Source organism: Phodopus roborovskii, unplaced genomic scaffold, assembly GCF_943737965.1.
Source record: "Phodopus roborovskii unplaced genomic scaffold, PHOROB, whole genome shotgun sequence".
In the NCBI taxonomy this organism is placed as follows: Eukaryota; Metazoa; Chordata; class Mammalia; order Rodentia; family Cricetidae; genus Phodopus; species Phodopus roborovskii.
The window spans coordinates 8,346,045-8,370,365 of record NW_026126549.1 but is presented as its reverse complement, the minus strand read 5'-3'; the positions used below and the strand labels follow the sequence as shown (position 1 = coordinate 8,370,365).

At 39.3% G+C, this 24,321-nt stretch overlaps 2 protein-coding genes across 5 annotated transcripts in view; one reads left to right on the top strand and one right to left on the bottom strand.

The window, feature by feature from the left end:
• Ap3s1 (adaptor related protein complex 3 subunit sigma 1) overlaps positions 1–13,358 on the bottom strand; it is a 41,849-nt gene extending 28,491 nt beyond the window's left edge. Inside the window, exons 1-3 of one of the 4 annotated variants that reach the window (XR_007835562.1) lie at positions 13,157–13,357; positions 3,534–3,625; positions 80–191 (exon numbers count right to left, since the gene is read on the bottom strand). Coding sequence is in view for 3 of the 4 variants with exons in the window: in XM_051201126.1 (XP_051057083.1) it covers positions 80–191; positions 3,534–3,625; positions 13,157–13,225 (273 nt within the window). In the remaining variant the exon portion in view is untranslated. Of the gene's footprint in view, positions 1–79; positions 192–3,533; positions 3,626–13,156 lie in introns of all 4 variants that reach the window. The other 3 variants (XM_051201126.1, XM_051201125.1, XM_051201124.1) reach the window with 3 other exon arrangements.
• A 231-nt stretch (positions 13,359–13,589) lies between these two features.
• On the top strand, positions 13,590–21,479 carry Atg12 (autophagy related 12). Its single transcript, XM_051201128.1, has 4 exons — positions 13,590–13,866; positions 17,091–17,227; positions 18,595–18,657; positions 19,238–21,479. Exons 1-4 carry the CDS (start codon positions 13,701–13,703, stop codon positions 19,295–19,297), a joined length of 426 nt encoding a protein of 141 aa, XP_051057085.1. The 5' UTR covers positions 13,590–13,700; the 3' UTR covers positions 19,298–21,479.
• Positions 21,480–24,321: the final 2,842 nt, after the last annotated feature.

The following is a 24,321-nucleotide window of genomic DNA, read 5'->3' as shown; positions in this document are numbered from 1 at the left end:
TTATAAAGTTTTAATCTTAAGTTTATAATAAATATAATAAAAAAAACTAAAGGTAGCTAAGATACAACTGTTAACTTACTTGAATTAGATCTAAAATGCCAAGTTCACTTTCTGAGGAATCCACACAGAAGACAAAATATAGTGTTGCATAATGTCTATAAATCAGTTTGTTGTCAGATCCTCCAATTAATCTAAATGACAAAACAGAATAATTAAAATGGTGTAGCGAACAAAATGCAGACCATTTCATTAGCACAAGCAAAATTGCATTTGTTAAAACCTTTTATCAAACAAAATTTAACAATGGCATAGCATTCAAGTAAACTTTACAAGCTAAGTAAATTAAGACAGCAATTTTCTTCAGAAATATCAAAGTAAAAGAAGCCAGTACCAAATTTTAGTTAGTTATTCATTATTTACTGAGTAAGTATGGTTTGTCAGCCACTGATAACAAGTAGGGAGACAAGAAAGTTAACAGGTAGGAGAAGGTGTCACACAGAGAACCAAGACAGGTCTGGCATATCCATGGATTTCCCTTCACGACACTGAGAGAGAGATTTAGACTGACATCTAAACATTAGGGGCGAGCCACAGAAAAAATGAAGAGAAGAGAGGGGTAAGGTAGCAATGGCTGAAAAGAGCCTTTTATCAAGATAATACGCACTTTCAAGGAGACATGAGGCCAGTAGACAAGTATAGATTAGTAAACAATGAGGCTGAAGGAATAGGCAAAAAAAAAAAAAAAATCACAGCATGTGCATGTGCAAGTGCTTACAAGATATAACTTCATAGATCACAGTAAAATACACAGCTAGACTGATTATCAGCTAGGGAAAAAAAAAAAAAGAGTATTTCTTAAGTTTTAGACAGACTTAGCATCAAGATGCTTTCCAAAAACATTGTTCTTAAATCTAAATGTAAGAACACTGAGCTAATGAATACTCAATTCTTTCATCAAATACTTTTATTCATATTGACTAGAATTCAGCATTTTTAAAAGAATAATTTAGGAATCATCTGAGGCATCTTATATTTTTCCAAATGCACTTTAGCTGTATAATAAGTCAAGTTTATAATACCAAATTCACCTTCTCAAGGTCACTTTAACATTAATTTAAAACCAGGCTATATACAATCAAACTAAGAGAGCATTCACAAGAATATAGGTTGTGGCATTTTTCTTTTTCCATAAATATAACAATAAAATTACACACTCCTCTAAGTACATACTAGTTCCTTGTCCTGTAAGAGCAAAAACAAATGATCTGGGGTGTGTGTGTGTGTGTGTGTGTGTGTGAAGGATTCTTACTATACTAGGTTACTTGTCTGGAGAGGATTTAATTTAAAAGTCTGTATTATACTTTAAACTTTCTGAGACTGGTTATGAAACAGTTACAACTGTTCCCTGTATGTTGTCCTTTGTATTGCTTTAAAAGATCACACTTCTGAAGAATGTGTCACAAAGTAGATTAATGATCAGAAAAGCTAAGGACCTCTCAAAGTCAAGTGCATAGTTGGCCTTGAAAATATAACTTCACTTTAAACTAGTCTAATATAATACTGATACAAATTCTTGTAGGGATTGTCTTTCTTAGGGTTTCTATTGCAATGATGAAATACCATGACCAAAAATGAAGCTAGGAAGGAAAGGGTTAACTTGGCTTACATTTCCACATAGAAGTCCCACTGAAGGAGGTCAGGACAGGAACTCAAACAGGGCAGAATCCTCAAGGAAGGAGCTGATACAGAGGCCATGAAGAGGTGGGGCTTACTGGCTTGCTCCCCATGGCTTGCTTGGTCTGCTTTGTTATAGAACTCAGGACCACCAGCCCAGGGATGGCAACACCCACAGTGGGCTAATTAAGAAAATGCCTTACAGCTAGATCTAATGGAGGCACTTTCTCAATTGAAGCTCCCTCCTCTCTGATTACTCTAGTTTGTGGCAAGCTAACCAAAAAACAAAACAAAACAAAACAAAAACAAAAACAAAAACATTTAAGGAGAAAATGAGCTTCCAAGAATTTGAACAATCTGACCAAGGGAACTGGCTAGCCAGGTTCAAAACTACAACAAAGACAGATGGGTAGCCTCATCTCTGGCACGGCAGTTGCTTCTCATTTTTTATATGGTTAGGAAAGAATCTCAATTTCAAAGCATAATTTCCTTCCAAACGGGGCCCTCTTTGCATCACTCTGGTTCTCACCATTCTACCTCGTGCAATACATTATATGAGGTGAGAGGCCTGTGAGATAAGAGAAAAGGCTGAGAGAAAAGCAAGAGCTTTGGCAAAGACAATCAGATTCCTACCGAGGTTTAAAAGAATCACAAGTGGTGGCCTTGGTCATTAAAGTTAGAGTCTGGAGGGATCAACATCAAAATCCACAAATCATAAATATTTACATGTTCAAGTTACAGCATGATATAACATTTTAAAAATGCAAATAAAGACAAGTTAGCTGATAAAATGCAAATAAACTTTCCACATGATTAAAAAACAACAATGTATGGTCAAACAAAAATGGCTTCTGTTGTCTTGACATTTTTTTATATAATATGCATCTTATCATTCATGAGGTTTTACTGATATTTAGTTTTAATTCTCAATGAGAAAATATTAAGCTTATTAATTACATAAGTGGGGAGGAAGCATTTATGGAAATATTTGGAGGTAAACTGCTTTCAATAGAATCCATTCATTTAAAGTACGGATGCACATCTGTAGGAAATCACCTGACTACTATGCACGAAGCCTTGGTTAATTCCTAACACTGCAAACAATGAAAAAGAAAAAAGAAAGAAATATTTACACTATTTGTTTAGTTTGCAAACAAATTTTTTCATTTAAAATTAAAAAAACATCAACTGGCTGAATCTATAGTAGGGGGATTTTAGGTACATAGATATATCTGAAAAATAGACTTGATTTTATAATAAAGGAAACAATCTAAATTTTTACATGCATTCACCCTAAGAATACTATATCCATGAGAAAGAATGATGTTTCAGGTTTTTTTAAAAAATGTGTTACATTTATTTATTTGTGTATGTGAATGTACATATGTCAAATGACAATTTGTGAGAATAAATTTTTTCCTTACACTGTGTAGGTTCTAGGAATCACATTCAGGTAATCAGGGTTAGCAGCCAGCCCCTTACTAGATAAATCCCATTTCTACAGACATATTTACACACAAAATTTTACAAAATATTAAGCAAACAGGCAACATGCAAATGAACATTGTGACCTCATTAGTAAAATATTTTAAGGTTATATTTTTATATGTCAGGAAATATAAAATACACTTTCTAGAAGGATACACAAGAATTAGGGGGAAAACACTAAGGTTCAGACAGAATTTTTTACAAAGACTGAATATCCTTAAAAGTCTATAGATTAGAGTTATACCTAATAATGATAGCAATTAATTTACCTAATTTAACTATAATGAGAGATTTTCATCATAAATTGGTTATTAGTATACACTTTCATCACACATTGGAAATTAGAAATACCCATGAAATGCTTTACTTACAGTCCTCCTTCTAGGAAATTACAAACATTCTCATCTCGCTTAGACACCAAATGGAAAGTCTCCCTAATAATTTGCTGTTGTGTATCTTCACTCTGAAAAAGGATAATTCATATGTCAAGTTTACAGGTTTAACAGCATTTTAAGGCATTCTGAAAATAAAAGTAAATTTAATGTGGAAAAAAAAAGGAAGTGTCTTTGGAAATCAGATTCAAATTACAGAAGCGAAACCCAACTTTTGGGGGGGGGTGAAAAGAGGGGAAATTCACTATAATTTACTATTATAATGAAAGTTAACTTATTTCTACCTTCAAAACCAAATGAGAAACAGAAAAGGGAAAGTACACAGCGGCTAGTTGGAGATTTCTGCTTTACAAATGCTGAACTATATGCAGGGAAGTAATATTAGATTAACTGCAGAGCTAGAATAGGTATATTCGAGTGCAGGGATAATAGAGAAGCATGAAGTTTACAGGTAAACTGAACCTTGATAAAATACAAACTGAGGTTATGAGTCTATCATATTAATCTTTATGTAAACAAGACCCCAAACTGTAGTGGCAACTTGTTTGGCCAATGAACTTGTTATGATGGTCACACCCTATGGGCGTGGCTTCAGGTGTTCTGAGGTGACCCCTTATAAGGCTGGCTCTCGCTCTTGGGTTGTGGTGAAAGCATTGAAAGGGCAGAGACTGCTTCTTCTTGAGCAGGAAGACCACAAGCAGTTATTTACAATTAGTTTTATAAGTTTCCCTAATAAATATCTACATATCATTTATTTTGGGTCTGGTGTACTCATTTAAACCCTGCCTTCACCAAACCAAGAACTGGTTCAGTAGATATTTTCAAAACTCAACCAAAGAACTAGCTTCTCAAGTCATTAAAAAATGTGAGCAAAATCATGAACAGAAACTTCACAAGGAAGGAAGTATGAAGGCCCATAAGCAAACATAAAGATGCTAAGCCTCAAACTAATTCAATGACATTCAGTTAAAGTAATAATGGTAACACTCCCAGGAGCCACAATAACACAGGAATACAATTCGACAAAATTTTGAAGCAATGAAACTCTCAGCCCACCAGTGCAAGAGTAAATAGCACTAACATTTCACAAGCTTCATTAATCAACATTTTTACTTCTCATACTCTTCTAACCCCTATGAAACCAATTTTTTGAGGTAAAAAACAACTATCAGCAATGGCATGTATATAACAAACTCTTAATGTGTCCAATAGGAAAGCGCTTTTTAAAAAATGACCTTTTAAAAAGCAAAATAATCCAAACATTCTCCATTCACAGAAACAGATAATTTGTGATATTTCTATCCTTAAACATTTAATTTCCAAATCATAATGTATAAAATAAAAATGCCTTGATTCAATCTGTCACAACAGCAAGGGGCAGACTGGAGGGCCTACATAGCATTATTCACTTTGTGGCATGTCTGGGGGCTGCAATGGCTCTCCTCCTGGCTTGTGGATGAGATCATTCTCACTAGGTCCTCATGTGGCAGAGAAAGAGGGAAGAAGCAAGCTCTCCAGCACCTTTTCGAAAGGACTAATCCCACACAGGGTCCCACTCTCATGCCCTCATCTAAACTCAATACTTTCTCAATCTCTAGATACCATTCCATTGGGTTGGGAGCTCCAACATGGGAATCTGGGAGACACACACTTCAGTCCATAGCAGAAACAGAAAGGGCAAGTAGCACAGTGATACATAGTCATTCATTATCACAGAACTTAAAACTATGCAAGACTAAACATCGCTTAATGGCACATATATTACAGGTAACAGAAACAAAACTATTGCCAGCAATAGTGGCACAAGCCTGTAATCCAAGTATGTAGGACGCCAAAGCAAGAGGGTTCAAACTTCAAGGTAACCCTGAACTACATAGAAAGTCAGATAATAGCCTGGCTACACAATAAGACTTTGTGTCAAAGAAAAACATAATTAAACTATAAAAAAAATCAAAGAAGTAACAAACACTAAAGGATTAGATTTACAAAAATTATATTCTCTAATCACATTACAACTAGGTATGAAAAAAGTCAACAATTAAATACACGTTATTTTAGTTTTCAATCAAGCTTTTAATAAAAGGATCATAAAACCAGTTTCTCATCTCTGTACATAAAGACTGCAAGCTTCTGTATGGAGAAATCAGTTCTAGGTAAATGATTCCTCTGTGACACTCAAAGGCTGCACAGCTGCAACTCCAACCTGAATGTATTCAAACTAGTAAAGCAAGGTCACTGTGCCTGCATCCCCCCTGCTCTGGTAAGAGTGGAAAAGTAGGACATGAATCCTCTTCCAACTCCAACTGAATGAAATAGATATGCTCCCTGAGCTGCTTGCAGATGAAAGGGAACCCAACCTGGGGCCCTTATGGAAAGAGTGGTAGGCAGAGTGGAGGGATGCTCCCCTCAGCACCTGGCCCCATGGGGCTGTGGCAAATGGAGGTGGGGGCGCTCTAGGATCTCTCTTTGGCCCAAGAGCATTTTATGCAATATTTTAAGATCAATAAATTACAGCAATAAATAGCAAGGAGTCTATACATTCCTGGTAAATCGGTGTAATCACCATACACACAAAGGGAGTAGTCAGGATTGCTACAGACTCTGAAAGCCAACACTGGAAACCAAAAGGAGGCATAGCATGCAGTGACGAAATAAATGCCTCTGACCTGGCATAATCAATCTCCAATGTACTTATTAATCAGGCTTTCAGAACAGCAGAGGCTCAAAACATCTACTTGTTGCAATTTACTCAAAAAGTCACTGGCTTCACCATGATACACCAACACACAAAAGAATCAAGCAATTGAAGATCTAACACAGAAAACAGGCCAAAGGAATCCCTCAGACAATAAAATCCAAACATGGCTGCCAGGTAATTGGTGCAGACTACTCCTAGTCAAAAAGGTTCCAAAAGAGATTTCTTCATGAATAGGAAACTGAAGACACATGCTGGCAGAGACAGAAATTAGAGATAAGTTAAAAAAAAAAAAAAAAAAAAAACTAGCTCAAAGGGAAAACAATTATCTTCAAGGAAGATAAAATGTCAGAAGGAAAAAAAACTAAACCAAATTTACAACATGGCTCAGCTGAAGATGGTTTCCATAAAAACTAATGTGGGCACTGAGAAGTGACATAATCCAAAGTAGGAAATAGCTTTAAGGGACTCGAATGCTGTAAGAAGTAAATAATTATTTCCAATAACAAAACCAAATAGATCATATCTAGAAATGAAAATTTAGCCAAAAGCACATTATTTACACAATGCTGTGATAACCAGACAAAAGTAGTCACCTTGGGAAAGGGGCATAAGGAAAGGCTTTTTGTTTTTACTTTTGAGATTATAATTTGATTACTTTTCTTCCTTTCCTCCCTCCAAACTTCCCATATACTTCTCCCAGCTCTCCTCCAAATTCAGCCTCTCTCTCTCTCTCTCTCTCTCTCTGTCTCTCTCTCTCTCTCTCTCTCTCTTAAGTGTTATTGCACGCACTAAGAATATACACACACACACACATTTCTAAACACAGCCTGTTCGGTTGGTATAATGCTACCTGTATGTGTATTTTTAGGACTCATCATTTGCTACTGGACAACAAATTGTTGTGCTCTTCCCTGTGGGAGGCCACCTTTCCTGTTATCAGTTTTCCTCCAGTGCTTACACTTCTTTCTATACGGTTGAGACCTCCTGGGCTTTTCTCTGTCCAGTTTGGCAGTTCACTGGTGTCAGCCTTCTTCAGTTCATATTGCACAATCATGCTGGGGAGACTTTAATGGGTGTTAGCTTCTGATATTATTAGGAAACAAATATCACAGCAAACTCCCTGATCTCCTGGCTCTTATAATCTTTCTGAAATGTTCCCTGAATCTTAAGGGTGGCAGTGTTTTATAGATGTAGCCATTGGAAATGGGCTCCACAACTCTGCATTTTGATTGGTTGTAGTCTTGGTCTGCTATAAAGAGAAGTTTCCTTATAAAGACTACACTTAGCTGTAGCTGTAAGAACAAATGTTATAGATTGCTGCTAGGGATTATGTTGCTTTAGTAAATTAGTGGTTATAGATTCATGACTTCAGTAGAAATAGCACTTGGTTAGATTTCTAGTATCAGGCATGATCCCTCCTGTTGAGTAGGTCTTAAGTTTACAGAGAGTTGTTGGCTACCACCAAAGTATGTGTACCACTATTATACCCTTTGACAAAAGGTTTTTTCATTGAACATGGAACTTCCTCTATCAACTCAAATGGCTAGCCAGCAAGTCCTGGAGTTCTTCTTGTCCTTACTTCCTTGGTGCTGGGATTAGAGGCACATATTGGACTTTTTTTTTTTTTTTTTTTTTTTACAATATATACTCAAGATCTGAATCTAGATCAGCATGTTTACATGACAATCACTATATCTATTACTGAGTTGTCTCCTCAGCCTTAATGCATTCTTAAATTACAATAATGCCTAGACATTAACATATGTGGTTATTTTTAAACTTATTAAGATTTATTTAGCTTTATGTGTATTAGTGGTTTGCCTACACATACCACATTCAAGCAGAGCCTGGGGAGGATAGGAGAAGGGGCTGGATCCCCTGGAAATGGAGTTACTGAGGATTGAAAGTCACCTAGTAATGCTGGGAACCAAACTCAGGCCCTCTAGAAGGGTAGTACAAGCATTTAGAGCTGAACCAGCCCTTCAGCCCCAACAATAAGATTCTTTTTAAACAGACAATAATAGAGCCTTGGTTTTCTAATCAACACATACTCCTGTTTTCCAGCTTTCTGACAATACCACTTTATCTCTTTCCAAGCTTGGATCCTGATGAAAGAAAGCTATTATTGGTCTTGTTTGGCTATGTCTAGCCAGATTGTTGGGGATTTTTTGTTTGTTTTCATTTTGTTTTTTGAGGGGACAGGGCAGGGGACAAACTATAGGAACTAGACACTTGAACTGCACTGCAAGGGGGGGGAAAATCAGCCTTTGGATAACTAGATTTTGTGACACACAAAGCAAACCAAGAAGCACTCTGTACAGAAGTGACTCACTTGGCTGAATCTATGATACAATCTGTCTACTACTCTATACGAGTTACCCTATAGAAATTGTTCAAAAGCATTTGCATCAATCACATAAGACCCAGTTTAGGTTTCCCAAAGAATCCTAACAGACACTGAAAGAAAACAAATCAGATGGAGTGGCTGGAAAGATGAGATGACTCAGTGGTTAAAAGCACTGAGGCCCAGTTTCAAGAGGCTGCCATATTGTCACTAAAAAGGAAACCAATAAGCATAGATACAATTTCTTAAAGATGTTTTAAAGAAAAACTACACATTCTAAAGTTCTTATTTTAAGGATTTAAAGAATAGAGTCCCTTCTAGTTGTTAAACAGTCTAATACTTAAATACAACTTAAAACTATATTGGGGTAACTCATGCATTTTACAGTTTAGAAATGTTTCTGCTTGTACTTGAAATGTGTGGTAATCTTTAGTATCTGTGGAAATAAGAACAGCTCATATTTCTACTTTATTATCATGACTCACTAAAGAATATATTATGATTTACCAATAGCACAGAATCATACAGCCCAAGGAGGTTTTGTTGTTGCTTTCATGTTTAAAAGCTATTTAAAAATGCATCTGATTTAAATGTTAGTAATAAACAAATAATTTCTAGGTAACTATTAAACTAAAAGTTACTGTTTCCAAATTGCCATGGCTAAGCATTCATTACTTGAGAGAGAATACACACACACACACACACACACACACACACACACACACACACAAATTCTGAACTTATGCAATGATACAGCAGGCAAAACAAAGGGGGAAGTACTCAGCCCACCCATTCTTAGTATCTTGTTTTAGCAGAATGAGCCAAAACTTTAACTCAGCAAAGACTAGCAAAACACGTGTGTTACTTCATGTCTCACAAATGACACCAACCGAGAGGCATGACCAAGGCTACTGTAGCACAAAATCTACAGTACAAAGGGGTAGAGATGACCACGTAAATGTTACATTCCAAGGAAGCCTACATGAAGATTGAAGACCCATAGTAGTAGGGAAATATATCAAAGTAAAGCAATTTCCAAACCGCTAGTATTAACCATAAATGCTGAATTTAAACCTCAGCATCCTGTCAGGGCATAGATCCGTTGGCCTAGAAATATCCCTAAATATTGCTTAATTTATTTAACGCAAACTGATCTTACTTACTTTACTGGATATATACTTCTTTTTAAATGAAGTACATTTTTATTAATTTATTTGTGTGAGGGAGACACCAAAGGGCCAGAGGACAACTTGAAAGAAGGTTCTTTCCTTCCACTACATAGGTTCTGGGGATGGAACTCAGGTCATCAGGCTTGGAGTACATGCCTTCTTCCCAGCTAAGCCTTCTGGACAGACCTGATAAGTATTTAAGAGACTCCTTTCAACTTTACACTAGAATGGATGATTCTACCATTTCTTTTGTGCTAAAGACAGATTCTGAAAATCCCTGCTTAATGAAGAACTAAATAGGACTAAATTTTAACAGTTGGAAGAAAATTTAACGATTTTAATCCAAATTTTATCCCAAAGCTAAATTCCAAAGCAATGCATTTAACACCAATTCATTAGGAGTTTACTACAGGAACTAGAGAGAGAGTTTGGTTAAGAGTGTTTACTGCTCTTACAGAGGGGTAAAGTTTGGTTCCCAGCACCTACTTCAGGCAGCTCACAACCAACTGAAATCCAGTTCCAGGGGATCCCACTCTTGACCTCTGCAGACACCTGTATATATCTGGTACATATAGACAGACAGGCATATACATGTACATACATACATACATACATACACACATACACACACACACAACAACAACAACAACTAATTTTTTTTAAAAAAGTTTAGGACATAAAGACTCAATGTTGACTGCTGGAGGTAACATAAATATGCTTATATTATAACTTCCAACAAAATTTCTATAGGCTGCCCCAAGGATTTATGGGCTGTGAAACAGAATACCATACCATAAAAAATAAAGACAAGAGCAACAGCAGCATAAATTCCTTTAGAAAATATGTACATGGTGTCTGGGCTAAGCAAAGAACCAGAATTTGATTTGGGACATGTCACAAAGAAACGAATTTCAAGCAATGCAAAATGATTACAGTTGAATGACCTATACAATGCCACTTCCAACAATGTTTCCCTGACGGTCTCACTTGCAATGATGTTCATTCTCTAGACATGCAACTTTTGCATCTGTGCACTTGTTTCTCTCTGACTGGAATGCCCTTTCCCCTAGGTGTATCTCTGCAAGGCTGATTTTCTTACCACATTCAATACTTTCTTAAACATTACTTCTTGGTGACAATGTAACTGACTGCAGTATTTTAAATCATCATCCTCACGCTCCCTACTTTGCCATACTTTATTTTTTCCACATCATTTATAGCCATTAATACCTGTAATATCATATAGGCTATTTATTAGCCATGTCTACACCCCCAGAAAGGAAGAAAGTAGATGTGTGTTCATTTACAGTGCCTACATGTGGCAGACATGAAGTAAACATTTGACAACAAACTGACAATGGAATAAATTAACAAAACATAGTATCTGCCCTCACAAGAGTTAGTCTAGTGGAAGAGGCAATGAAATAGATTATTTTCAATTATTTCTGAAAGACAACTCAATTTAGCACATGGTTTGGAAAATCCAATTTCTAACTACTGACATGGAGAAACATCAGGTGTACCATCTTTAGAAAGGCAGCATCCTTTTAAATACCTTCCAGCTTGAAGTCTGCAGCAGCACTGTCTCTCAAACAATGACCAAAATCATGCTTCAGCCGCACAACTTTGCTCAAATTAACCTTCACTACTACCTAATAATTAAAGGTAAAAGACAGCTCTGCTCCACTGTTGGACAAGAGGAAGTCATATTTCTAGATTTCCAAGTTAAATTCATATTTCATATGGTTAAATCTACCTATAATAGTGATTACCATGAAATTATGGATTAGCTAAGGGACCTATAATGTTTAATAATTAATTTTATAACAGTAGGGACTGAAGCTAGGATCTTGTGGACATGAGACACACTATCACTTTTTATGTTGAGACAGGGTCTCATTAAATTGTACAGGCAGCCTTGAACTCATAGCCCAGGTCTTGACCTTCATGCTTCTGTCTCAACTTTCTGGTAGCTGGAATTTCAGGCCTTCATTACCAGGTCAGACCAATTACTAAATTTAAATGTGGGAAGGGAAAAAAAACCTCTTCGATGTGATTTCATTATCGGAACATAGCTTTTCTACACAGCAAACGGACTCAACAAGGGCTAGTTAACATTTTAGGCAATCGGGTAATGTCAAGTTAATGGCACTGTTTTCCTCAGAAGGAACAACTGGAATTTTATTTTGGATTCAAGAATAATCTACTTTTTAAACAGACTATTAGCGTTTGAGTTATACTACACTAAAAGCCACACAAAAGTAGAGCAAAGTGTTCTGTATCATCAGGAAAAGCAAAGCAGCTTCGTTTCTCACGTCAACCGACACCTCCACAGACTGCATTATCACTTTAGGCAAAGTGACATTTTCACGTCTCATTTTTAATGGCAGGAATAATTTCCATCTGGGGCCATCCGCATAAAGTGTTGGTGTTGGCACATTTTCAACACTAAATTCAAAGTCCATGTCCGGCTATAAGCAAAACGCCAAGACAGCACGAGAGCTGCAGAGCTCACATTCAGCCTACATATGACAGAAAGCTCAGAGGATGACCCAGGATGAGTGTTGCCCTCAGGTGAGGCATAGGAACCTATTCCCTCTCCTTGATGATTTATCAATTATCGTCGCGACTTTAAAGTCATCTGCTCCTAGCAATGTTAAACAATGTTCACAGTTCTAGAAGAGAACTTTCACAGAAGCTACTTCGTTGAAACTAAAACTCAGGGCAAATGCCCTTATGTTTTGGTTTAAATAGGAAAAGCCTCACCAAAATGAAATCGTTGACTCTGAGATACAGAGTCCCTCTCTGATGGGTCAACGTGTCACGCTGCCAGTTATTTCCGGAGTAAATTCAAGACAGCAGGTTAAAAGCCCAACAGCCACGTCAGGTCCCCACTTAACTTCCCCCCCAACGGCCACCTGGAAGTCACACGGGGCTTCCGATGCTCCCATATGGAAACACACTGGACACAGTGGCCAGGGCGTGCGGCGAGCCAAAGTTGCTGAGCTCGCAGGGGATTAGGGCGGACACAGTGGCCCATCTGTCCCCGGGCGACAGAAAGCAATCCACCTGGCCAGGCTGGGGAGTGGGACCGGGAGCCGGGGCTCGGCGCCCGGCAGGAAACAGCGGCTCGGCCGCCGCGTGGGGCTGAGGTGCCGGGCAGGTGGGCAGCGCCCCTCGCGGCGGACAAACCGCCTCGCCCACGGGCGGCGAGCGGCCGGCGGGGAGTGGCAAGCGGCTCCCAGCGCCCGAGCTGACAGGCGGCGGGGCGAAGGGTCGGACGCGGGGAGGGCCGCGGCGTCGCGAGGGTCGTTCTGGGGAAGCCGCGGGGCGCTGGCTGCCCCGCGCCGGCGCTCGCCCTCTCCCGGGTCCGCGGCAGGGGCATACTCACATAGGGCTGGTAGAACTTGGAGAGCCGTGGCTTCCCGTGGTTGTTGAAGATGAGGATGGCCTTGATCATGGCTGGGCCGGGCCGACCGGGTGGGCGCTGGGGCCAGGGCGGGGGCGGGCGCGCGAGCCTCGCCTCCGGGAGCTTGCAGCCACGGCTTCCCCACCCGCCCCCTCCCGCACGCGCGCGCGCGCTCCCGCGCTGTGGGGCGGGGCCTGGAGGCGGGACCTGGGCGGGGCAGGCCGGAAGGAAACGGAAGCGCCTCCGGGCCGGAACCAACTTGCGGGAGGCGGGGGTGTTACTTGCTCATCTGGTGGCGAGCGGAGGCTCATCACGGAAGCACCGCGGAAGCTCGCCGAGACCTAATGACACTCGGTGCTTTACGGAAATACTGTGTTCCCAACAGAGCATCTACGTGTGCTGCTCTCCAGACACCCCACAGACCACTGCTAGCCCGAGCACCCCCTCCCGGTGCCTGCTTTGCGACCCTCCGTGGAGCAGGGCCCGCCCTCTGCTCCGGGTACGTCACTTCCGCCCAGCGAGCAAGATGGCGGAAGACCCTGAGGCCGGGCTGCAGCTCCCTTCTTCAGCGGCCGCGGCCGGCGGCGAGAGCCTTTCGGAGCTCTCCCCTGAAACAGCCACCCCAGAGCCCCCGTCTTCAGCTGCAGTCTCGCCAGGAACGGACGAACCTCCCGGTGACACCAAGAAGAAAAGTAATGTCAACATCCGTTTGTGGGCGGAGGCAGATTTACTGGCGTTTCTAAGAGTGGCGGCCGGTAAAGAAGCAAAAGCTAGAGAAGGGCGCGTCCCACAGGCACACTTCGCCTTTTAAAATGGAGCAGAAGTACTTAGGTGTTCACGCCTTTTGGGTGCCTAGGTGATCCGGGTGGTACCCGGGTTCGCCATCCTTCGCACCTTTTACGTCGTCTGGTCTTTAAGGCAGTCAGGCTTCGAGCACTTTGAAGGTGGGAGCCAAGTGAGCTCGGTAGCTCCAGGTACTTAACACAAGACTACTGGAATAAACATTGAAGGTGACAGGAGCAATATGTGGGTTACAAACCACGAATTCTGACGAGTTCCCTATTGGCTCCCGCCTCCAACTGGATATGAATTCGTTACTTAGAACAAAGAAAGAAAAGAAAAGAAAAATGGAATTTTAGCAGAATGGCAAGGGAAAACTAAAGGTATTGGTGTTGCCTTTTGGGTAACTTTTTATTTGAGATGGGGGCCATGACTTTGTACATCATTGAATTCCTTTAGCTGTCCTCATCCTCTGGTGTGTCAGGAATGTGTTTGCCACGGGAAAGTAAGGGGATTCAGGATAATTTTCCCTGAACGCTGTAAAGTTAGAGTTGACTATAAGAAAAATCAGCAAATATATGCCAATGGGAAAGGTATACCGACCTTGTCCTTAATTGTTCTCCTTTCAGAGACATTAAATGTAGACAGGTTGTGTTTTCTGTTCCTTATCTCACTGACTTGTTTGTGCTGCATGGGAGGAGAATTTTCTCTCAGCGATGCTCCTGGGGGATGCAGGTGTGTGTAGATAAGTAGTAGAACTCTGTGGCAGCTCTAGGGGTTCAATCCCCAGCTCATCAAGAAAGAAAGAAAACAGACTGACTCTGTGTTTGGAGGAAATCTGCCATGTATATATGCTGTACTGAGTAGTTGGACAGTTAGCTGTATCAAGCTGACTTTCAAAGGTTTTCTTTCAGATGGAAGCCATCATGCTGAGAGTGGTGAATCACTCTTTTAATCCCACACTCAGAAGCCTGAGGCAAGCAGAACTCTGTGAGTTCAAGACCAGCACAGCGCGCACACACACACACACACACACACACACACACACACACACACCAAAAAAAAAAAAAATCAGCTGTCTAAGTCAAAATTTTAGTTCTTCACACTGATGACTGCAATAAGAAAAACAAACTAGAAAATGACCCATAATCCAAGATGTTGCCTGAGATGACTGTGTTTGGATCTCCGTAGTTTTCTTTTTCTTCTATCTCTTATTATTTTTTGACAAATTAAATTTCTTTTTTTATCCTTTTGTAGACAATATGATGATCAGATATTTCACATTCCCACTGAATTTGCAGAAGGAGGTTTGCTGAAACAGACAGGTTTTGACCCTGGTGGCACAGTATTACAGGCTTCCCTGGCCAAGCTTTTGAATGCCACTGCTAAGGTCCTACTTTGCAAAAAGATTTCAATTTAATTGCTGTGTAAATTAACTGTTCTCCAGTTGATTCTAATGTGTAATCAGGGTTCTGAGTACAAGTCATTTTGGGAGCTAAGACTACAGCTGTAATTACTATATAATTACTGTGTCTCTGGCTTCTTGCCCTCTGGCTCCTCTTTCTTCAATAGTATAATTCAGTGCCTAATTGCTGCCGAGTTATTGATTGCTCCAGGGGGTTGAGGGAACTGGGGAGGAAGGTATGAAAGATAGGCTAACCAAAATCACCTCTCTGCCTTCCTAAGTCATACTTATTCCCCAAATAACTGAAAGGACACTTATATAGCTCTTTTCCAGGATATGAGCTACATCATGTGATCTAGGCACCTGTATGTCATTTCAGGAGGAAACTTGATCTGGAACTGCTCTGTAGGCCTTAAACTCCCAGAGATCCACCAGCCTCTGTCTCCTAAGTGCTAGGATGAACAGCGTGTGTCACCAAGTATCCAGAAGGAAACTTGAATAAGTTGATCCCAACTTTAAATACCAGAACAAATGGGACAAGAGTGTGATAGCAATCATACAGTTCTGCTTTCAGGGGGGCTTTGGTCATAGGTGTCTCTTAAAGGGAAATGACCCTCATTAGATCGGTCATGGTTCGCGGGTCATGGTTCGCAGATCTGTTTTGAATCACTGGCACATTACTGCTGTCTTTGAAACATCTTTTGGGCCCCTAGTTGTATTTTTTAAATAGTAATAGTTTTTTCTTTATAGAAAATTTAGTATTTACAAAAACCTATGTCACTACTATGAAGTAACATTTTGATAGATACTCTATACTAATGTGAATGTGTGTTTGATAGTTAATGAAGTTACAGAGTTATATGCATAGTTTTCCTATTTTGCACATTTTGCCAACTTCTTAAACTAATAACTGCTTTTATTATGTTTTCGAACAACTATTTAATTATCTTCAGGTTCTGTTAGTGTAAGTTATGGTCTGGGTACTGTTGTGAACATACATTAACTGACTCAACCCTCCTATCAACCTGTGAGGTAGCTGCTGTCACAGGGACTTGAGACTAAAGTTGACAGTGCTTGTAGCTGTACAAGAGAGAGAGCCACAGTTTGGACTCAGCTTGGAATATGTGTCCTTCTCTATAAATTCTGCCATAAAACATCTCATATTTTAATCGCATCTACATGTATGTGTTGAATATATACATTTACTGTTTGTTTTCCTGTAAAAATAAATGCTTTGGTAAAGGTGGCATCCTTCTAAGTGAATCTTTATAGATTTCAAGCTATGTTAGATTTTAGTAGCATATTATTGAGTCAGGTGTATCTTCAAGTGTCAGATATGTATTACCATATTGCTCTCCAGAAAGTTATGCCATGTTACTGTGGCAACAGCAGCATCACCTGCACTACCACCTGTTTTTACCACCAGTTTGGTAGGGAAAATGCATGAGTCTTTTTCTTGGCATTGGGTATTATTTTATATCAGGACTAGATCAATTTCTTATCTTTAGAATACTGTTGTGTCAAAACATGTCTTAGAGATTAATCCCACAGGAAGAACTTTATAGGCTCAAGGGAGAAAATAGTGAAGAAGAGTCTAATTTTATATCTCTGACATAGCTCCAGGATAATAATTACATAAAATATGTAGATAAAACGTTTGTTTTCTGAATTGTTTCACATCATGTTCTCATCAGATGTTTCAATACAGTTTTTTGTTTTTTTTTTTTTAAGTTGACATCCTGCTAAAGGCTGTAGGAGATACCCCTATAATGAAAACAAAGAAATGGGCTGTAGAGCGAACCCGAACCATCCAAGGACTCATTGACTTCATCAAGAAGTTCCTTAAACTTGTGGCCTCGGAGCAGTTGGTATGAAAACAATAATGATTGTTTGCCTATTAAAAATTCACAATAGTTCCAAGGCAACCATGAGTAACACATGTACTTACAAAGCTACACATTGCTTTTGTCTCTGTACCTTATCTTTAGGAGGTCTGAAATGAAATAAATTTACAAGCACTTTGCTCTCTGATACAGTAATGTTTTTATTATGTTTAGCTCTGGTGGGAGTTAGATTGTACATGCAGAGGTCAGAGAACAATGCTTAGGTGTAGATTCTTGGTCCACCGTGTTTCTGGAATTTATCTCAGGTCATCGGTTTGGCAGGAAGTGTGCTTAATACCAAGCCTTTAAAATCATGTTTATTTTTACTGTAACTGCTTTCCAGTTTGTAAAAACTTAACCAATATTTGTTGTTGCAATAAATAATACCTGTTGACTAGCTGTTCTCATACTGTTTCTTTAAAAGAGAGAGAGAGAGAAGATTGTTAAACCTAGAGTATTTAACCTTAGATTTTGAGGTTAATTTTACCTGCCAATTTTCTTCTGTTTTCTAAAAAAGAAGTTGATCAAAGGCCTCTCTGGCACTATGACCTCTATTTTAATATCTTTAGGAATTTTTTAATCAGTAGAAATATTTTAATTTAAAACAGATTAAACTAAAGTCTGGAACAATGATTTTTTTTTTTCCCCTGTAAGTAATTCACTAATATTGTCCAGCTTGAAACTCAGTACCCCTGAAATTTTTCAAAAATAGTAAAGGTCAAAAGAAAGGAGAAAACTGTTTGAAACATAACCAAGGAAAAATGCCCAGTATCAAATGTTTGGTTTTTTTTTTTTTTTTTTACCTGCATATGTGAAATAATTTTATCTTATTTCACATTTTATCTTATATTGTGGCTCAGTGGGATATTTTTCTTCTTTTGGAGTAGTCTTCGCTGTATAGCCCAGGCTGGCCCTGAACTAATGAGCAATCTTAAACTCATCTTCTGGGATTACAGTCAGGAGCTACTATGCCAAGTAGGTATTTTGTTAATATAGTGTTTGAATATCCTTCCAAAAACTATTTGTGAAAAACTGCTTAAATGTATTTATCTAGGGAACTGCCTTTCTCCCACAAAGATGAAGACCGCAGCACCTCCATAGTCTCAGGGCCTTGTGCTGGTTTATGTAACCCCAGTGCCCTGTAGGGTAGATGGGCAGACTCTGGATCTCACTGACCAGCCAGACTAGCCTTTGATGAGCTCCGGGCTCAGACTCACACAAATAAGGCAAGAGAGCCATCAAGGATACCCATTTTGACCTCTGGCACAGACACACATGCACACACCACATTTTAAAACTGTCTTAGTTACAGAAAGGATACCATTTTGAATCTGTTTTTTTCTTCCCCATAGTTTATTTATGTGAACCAATCCTTTGCCCCTTCCCCAGACCAAGAAGTTGGAACTCTATATGAGGTGAGTAACCTCCCTCCACGGGTATCATGTGTATTATGTGTGGATTATTGGTTTACATCTTTAAGAGGTAGCGTACTCTTAACTATCGATGGGAGAAGAGAACCTTATTCTCATATCATGAACACCTTTAACATAGTAGGGTCTTAATAAGTTAAGTGTAAACAATCAAGGGATAAGTTCTATTTAAAAGTCATCATTTGCTTTCTCTAGAAATTTTGTCTAATCTATGTCACTTCTGCATTGTTCATTACTGTCTGTAACTGAGACCTGACTTCAAAAACGTGGATAAAAGTGCATTAGAATGACCTTATTCATTCAACAATGCTGCTTCATGGCTGCTTCATGGCAACAATCATTAATAGATACAGTAGCACTGCCAGGAAAGAGCTGAAAATACCTTATGATCAGAGATGTCCTGAAGGCAGTGAAAGTATTTAAGCCCATACTCAAGGTACACTGGTTTTGTTAAACATGTGTATGTGTGATAGAGTCATCTTTTGGAAAAGGTAGTGTGTTATATAGAACTCTTTCTTAATCTAAAAAGATTACTGTTTAATATGTTGTCATTTTCTTTTTGTAGTGTTTTGGCAGTGATGGTAAACTGGTCCTACATTACTGCAAATCACAGGCATGGGGATGAGCCATAGATGAACAACTTGATATTTTCACAGAAGAAAAGGCTCAGAGAAGTTTTGATGCTGTGTGGAGAGACTTAATGGCTATCAAATACTCAGCATGAATCTGCTATAAGCTGTGCTTATGTGCTTATGTGTAAGAAAGCATCATGGAGTAAATGGACTAAAAATGAGATTTGTGTGACCATAAAATCATCATGAAAGATTAGTGTGCCCATTACCCCCCACACATTCCTGTTTCAGATCTGCCTTCAAGGTTAGAAAGGAGACTAGAACTCTTATCTATTGTGGATTCTCAGGATGCCACATGTTATTTACTTGTGGGGTTGGTACTGTGTTTCCATGGTAAAAACTAATTTGCAGGACAGTTAGTATTTTGAGGTATTTTTCTTTTTTAACTTATTCAGGGAACCTCTGTTTGCATAGGAACTGACTACATTTATCTGTGTTGCTTTGTGAAACCAAGTGCACTGACTTGTCTCAGTGTCTTAAGTTATCCAGTAGAGGGCAGCCCAGGTGGCAAAAAGGCTTGACACTTGACATCTTTACCAGGTGATTGAAGGAAGGACTGTTGAACCTAATTTCTAGTTAATGTGTAATCAGAAAAGCAACTATGTTGACAGACTGGAAGAGTTGGAGGATGTGCATAGTTTAAAATTAATCATGCTGGGAAAGTTTCACAGATTGTGAGTCAATGAGTCCTCCATGCTTTTCAGTCCTGTCATTTATGATTCTTGAGCCACAGCCTGGGTATTGTAACCCACACTTGTAATTTCAGAGCTCAGGAAGCTTGGACGGGGAGGATCAGGAGTTCAAAACCAGACTGGGCTGCAGAAGAATTTACCTGGGATAGATTCTTGACTCCCTACCCAGTGTATTCTCACTGTCTGTTATCTGGGTGAAAGCAACTGACTTAATAAGTAAACCCAGCAACATTATCAGCTTTAGATTCATCCCAACCCACATTTATAATCTCTGTATTTTTAGTTTGTAGTTTTGCTCTGCTGGAGGTCAGTGCCTTATACACTCCAGGCAAGGGCTCTGTGAAGCTGCTTCTCCAGCACTCATTGAGTTCTTCATGATGTGATTTCCAAATTGAAAGCATTCAAAGATAGTGCTTTTAAAATAGCCTCCAATTTTATGTGTATTTTATGCCATGACAAAAAAAAAAGAGTGTTACTGTCACTGGTGTTTTTATACTGGTCATTGCTTGAAGTGAGATTTACTTCTTATGTACCATATTTGTAGTGTGTGTCCCCCCCCCCCAATCTGTCATCCACATCCCCCCCATCCCCGGGTCTCACTATGTGGTGTTGCCTAGCCTGGAACTCTCAGTGATCTGAGTGCTGAGATTAAAGGTATGGACCACCTCACCTAGCTCCATACATGTCTTAAAGATATTTCTTCCAGGACCAGGCGTGGTAGTACACACTTTTCTAGCATTCAGGAAGCTGTGGCAAGAAGACTAATAGTTTAAGACCAATGTGAATTAACCCTTCATCTCCTTCCCTGAAGAAAGCATTTCAATAATTAAACATCTAAGCAGGTTACAGGATTTGAAGTGAGAATTCCAAGAGTTTACTTTCAAAAGTGATGATAGACATGTAATTTTTATCCCAAAAAACAAAACCAAAACCTTTACGACTTGAACTACACTTTCTTTGTTGTTTTTGAGACAGGCTGACTTGCTTCAGGCTTCTGCGTGCCAGGCTTATGTCTGCAGCTGGCTCATGTAGAGTGTGCATTAAGTAGTACTCAGCCATGTGAGCCATGGACGATGCTGTGAACAGCACAACACAGTTCGCTTCTTGTTTCTGCCCAAGAGTGTGAGTTCTGGGTGTCCCCTTTCTCAGCATCATCTGGAGTGAGTTAACACAGGTAATAGTTCCCAGAAGACTGATACAGACAAACAGTGAGACACAGGGTAGACTCATGAATTTGGAAGCTAGGAAGCACTGATGTATGAGCAATGTCAGTCAGATGGGGAAAAGATCTGTTCAACCTTTGCTCACTATGAGGTTATTAAAGAATACAATGGTAGATATTTAACAGGAGAAATATGTAGAACTTACTGTTTGCTGATGTTCTTGGTGACAGGGTGCTATTTACCTCTATGAAATCAAAAATACTTGAGTTTGAATTTGTATTTATCAAAATAACTTATTACCATATTAAATCAAAAGTTAAATGTGTCTATCTTATTTATTTTCTTCTCCCAGTAGCTTTGAGGATTCTGTAGGGATTTATACTTAATCAAACTGTTTTACATTGTCTGTTTGTTTTTACCCTAATTAATTTTGGCACTGACATTATAATACTTGTAAGCTGAGCACCTGTCACTGATGGAGTAACTGAGCAGTATAAAGTACTCGAGTGCAATTGAAATTTAGGAGGAACAGGGAAATAAATCTTCAGGTTATATTTTCAGTTTTCCATGTGTATGATGAGTATAGTGATATCACACTAAATCTCCCTGTGCAGAGAGGTACAACAGCACATGAAATTATACACACACACACATACATACATACATATATAAAAACATAGTGAACGTAATTGCACTCCTTTCCTTAAATTATTTATGCCAAGGATTTCACAATGAATTTTTAAATATTTAGAACATAAAGTAAGTTAGAGAGTGATCTGTTGCTAATCAAAATAAGATTGGATCTTCCTGAAGGTTGATTTCTAGAAGTTTTAACCTTAAAGGTTTTCTAACTGCGGTGTTCTCTAATCATAAAACTGAAAATTGTAAGGTCTGCCTCAGACTATAAACTGTAGTCAACCAGTTTGCTTATGTGTAATGTGCATTTTTCAAGTATTGTAATATGCTGGGTAAGTTTTGGGCAGGGAGAAAGCCAGCTGCAGGCCATTGAATGGTTGTCTTATTAATACTCCCCTATAGCATTTTGCAGCCTGGATTAGTTACTCCCTGGTTTGCCTGTTCTTTGTTTCCTAGGGTTCCTCCAGGGATTCACTAACACTTTCACTCTTCAAGCCCGACTCCTTCAAGGTCTAATTGGGATTTCAGCTCTTCCTTAAAGTCTGTGTGAGTGACTCATCATAAGAAAGCCACGACTATGACAGCTCTTAGCTGCATGCCACCATGGCATACATGCACCTGTCACTATATTTATGGAGCCTGGAAATGGAATGGAAGGGGTGTGGTTTCTGTGTCCTTTCAGTGACAGAATTAAGAGTGATTTAATCTCAAAAGCAGCAAAGAAGAAAATCTGTAGTTTTCATACCACAGAAAGTAACAAAACACTTGCTACACATGGAGAGGTTAATGCTCTTAACATGGATTCATTTTGGGTAAGGTAAACACAAATCAGCAAAAAGAAAATGCAGGGCCTGGGTTAGATCTCTGATAGAGTCTTAATCTCTAGCAGCCCAAAGTATTGAAAAGTGAAAAATGGCTAATAAGTGTGGAAAGACCTCAGTGATTAAAAAACAATTTAAATGCAACTTCAGATGCTAATCATTACCTTTCAGTAATTAAAAGCAAATCTTGACATGGTTGTGAGAAGTAAGTCATACTGTTTTTGGCGGATGAAATATGGGTCCATGCTTTCATTTTCTAGGGAATTATGGTGGCAGTATCCAAAAACTCTCAATGAAATGAAGTGTTAACTTTGATCCATGACACCTGCAATGAAGTAAGCAGGTTTTCCTACTTGAATTTAAGTCTTAAAGTTTTTGGGGTATTGGGTTTTTTTTTGTTGTTGTTGTTGTTTTTTCTTGTTTTAGAAATGATAGAAAGTAGAAAAACAAAAATATTGGATATCACTGGTTTTACTTATTTTCCTAGCTTTAGTGCGTAAAAGATCAAACATGAAAAGCCATGAGGAGATTCTTAGAATTTAATTCCTATAGTTCCTCTCATGTTGTAGGAAACGAACGTGAATCCTCATATTGGTTACTTGGAGTCTCCAGTTTGAAATGGGGTTTTTTAACAGAACTCTCCTGTAACAAGCCAGTCTGCATTCCTGGCCTTCCCATGTACTTCCCGGTGCTGCATCTGTCATTCCTTCTTTCTCCAAGGCCAGCCTTTTAGTCTCTTCCCATCTTACTCAACTTCAAACCAGGTCATCTGTCTGCAGACCCTGACAGCTTTCCCTTGAGAATGTGATAGAGCCCAGCCGCTGCCTCTTCTGGCTCCTCTCCCCTGCCAAGCCCATTGGATCTGCAACCCTCCTCCCTTCTCTGCAGTCACATCCAGTCTGTGCTCAGAATTCAAACATTAAGATTGTATCCATCCCAAGGATTTTTGTATTTAGTTTCCCTGCTCTTGGAAGTGTCTCCAAGACAAATGCACCTGACCTCTCTGGTTCATCGCTTTTAAGGACATCTATTCTGCTGTAAAGTCTACTGCCAATATCTGTCCATCTCTTCATGTGCATTGCTGTGTCTCGACCCTCCCCTTAAACTAATCCATATGAGTTCTGTGACTTAAAACATGGGGGGATTTGAACTGTGAACAAGCTTGGCCCATGCATTTTTAAATGTTTGGCATTCGGGTAGACAAATGTCCAGACCTCTAATACTTGCAGCTCCTTTGAAGTGCTGCCTCAATGGCAGGCAGTATCTTATGAAGTTGTAATCATTGCCCTTAACAAATCAGTACAGTAAAACTCCCTGGATTTTGTTTATATACATAAAAATTATGCCAGTAACTATCACAAGATGAGTTATAATGTATAGCTCTTAGAAGTCATTCTATGGACCTTTACTAAATTTAGGCACAGAAGTCCAGGATCTCTAAAGAAAAACCAACAATTGAATTGTTCTAACCACTTGTCCAGGTTTCTTAGCATCTTGGTGCAGGCTTCCCAACATGCACAAAGCACAACATGCTAGGTATGGATGAAGATGGGAATGTTGCCAGTCATTGTGGCCCATGTATGTAGTCACATCTAGTGGGAAGCTGATGATTTAAGCCTACTGAGTTCCCAGCCAACCTGGGCATCGTAGACTGATACCTCAAAAGTGGGTCTAGCATATCCCAGTTCTTACATTCTGTTTGATT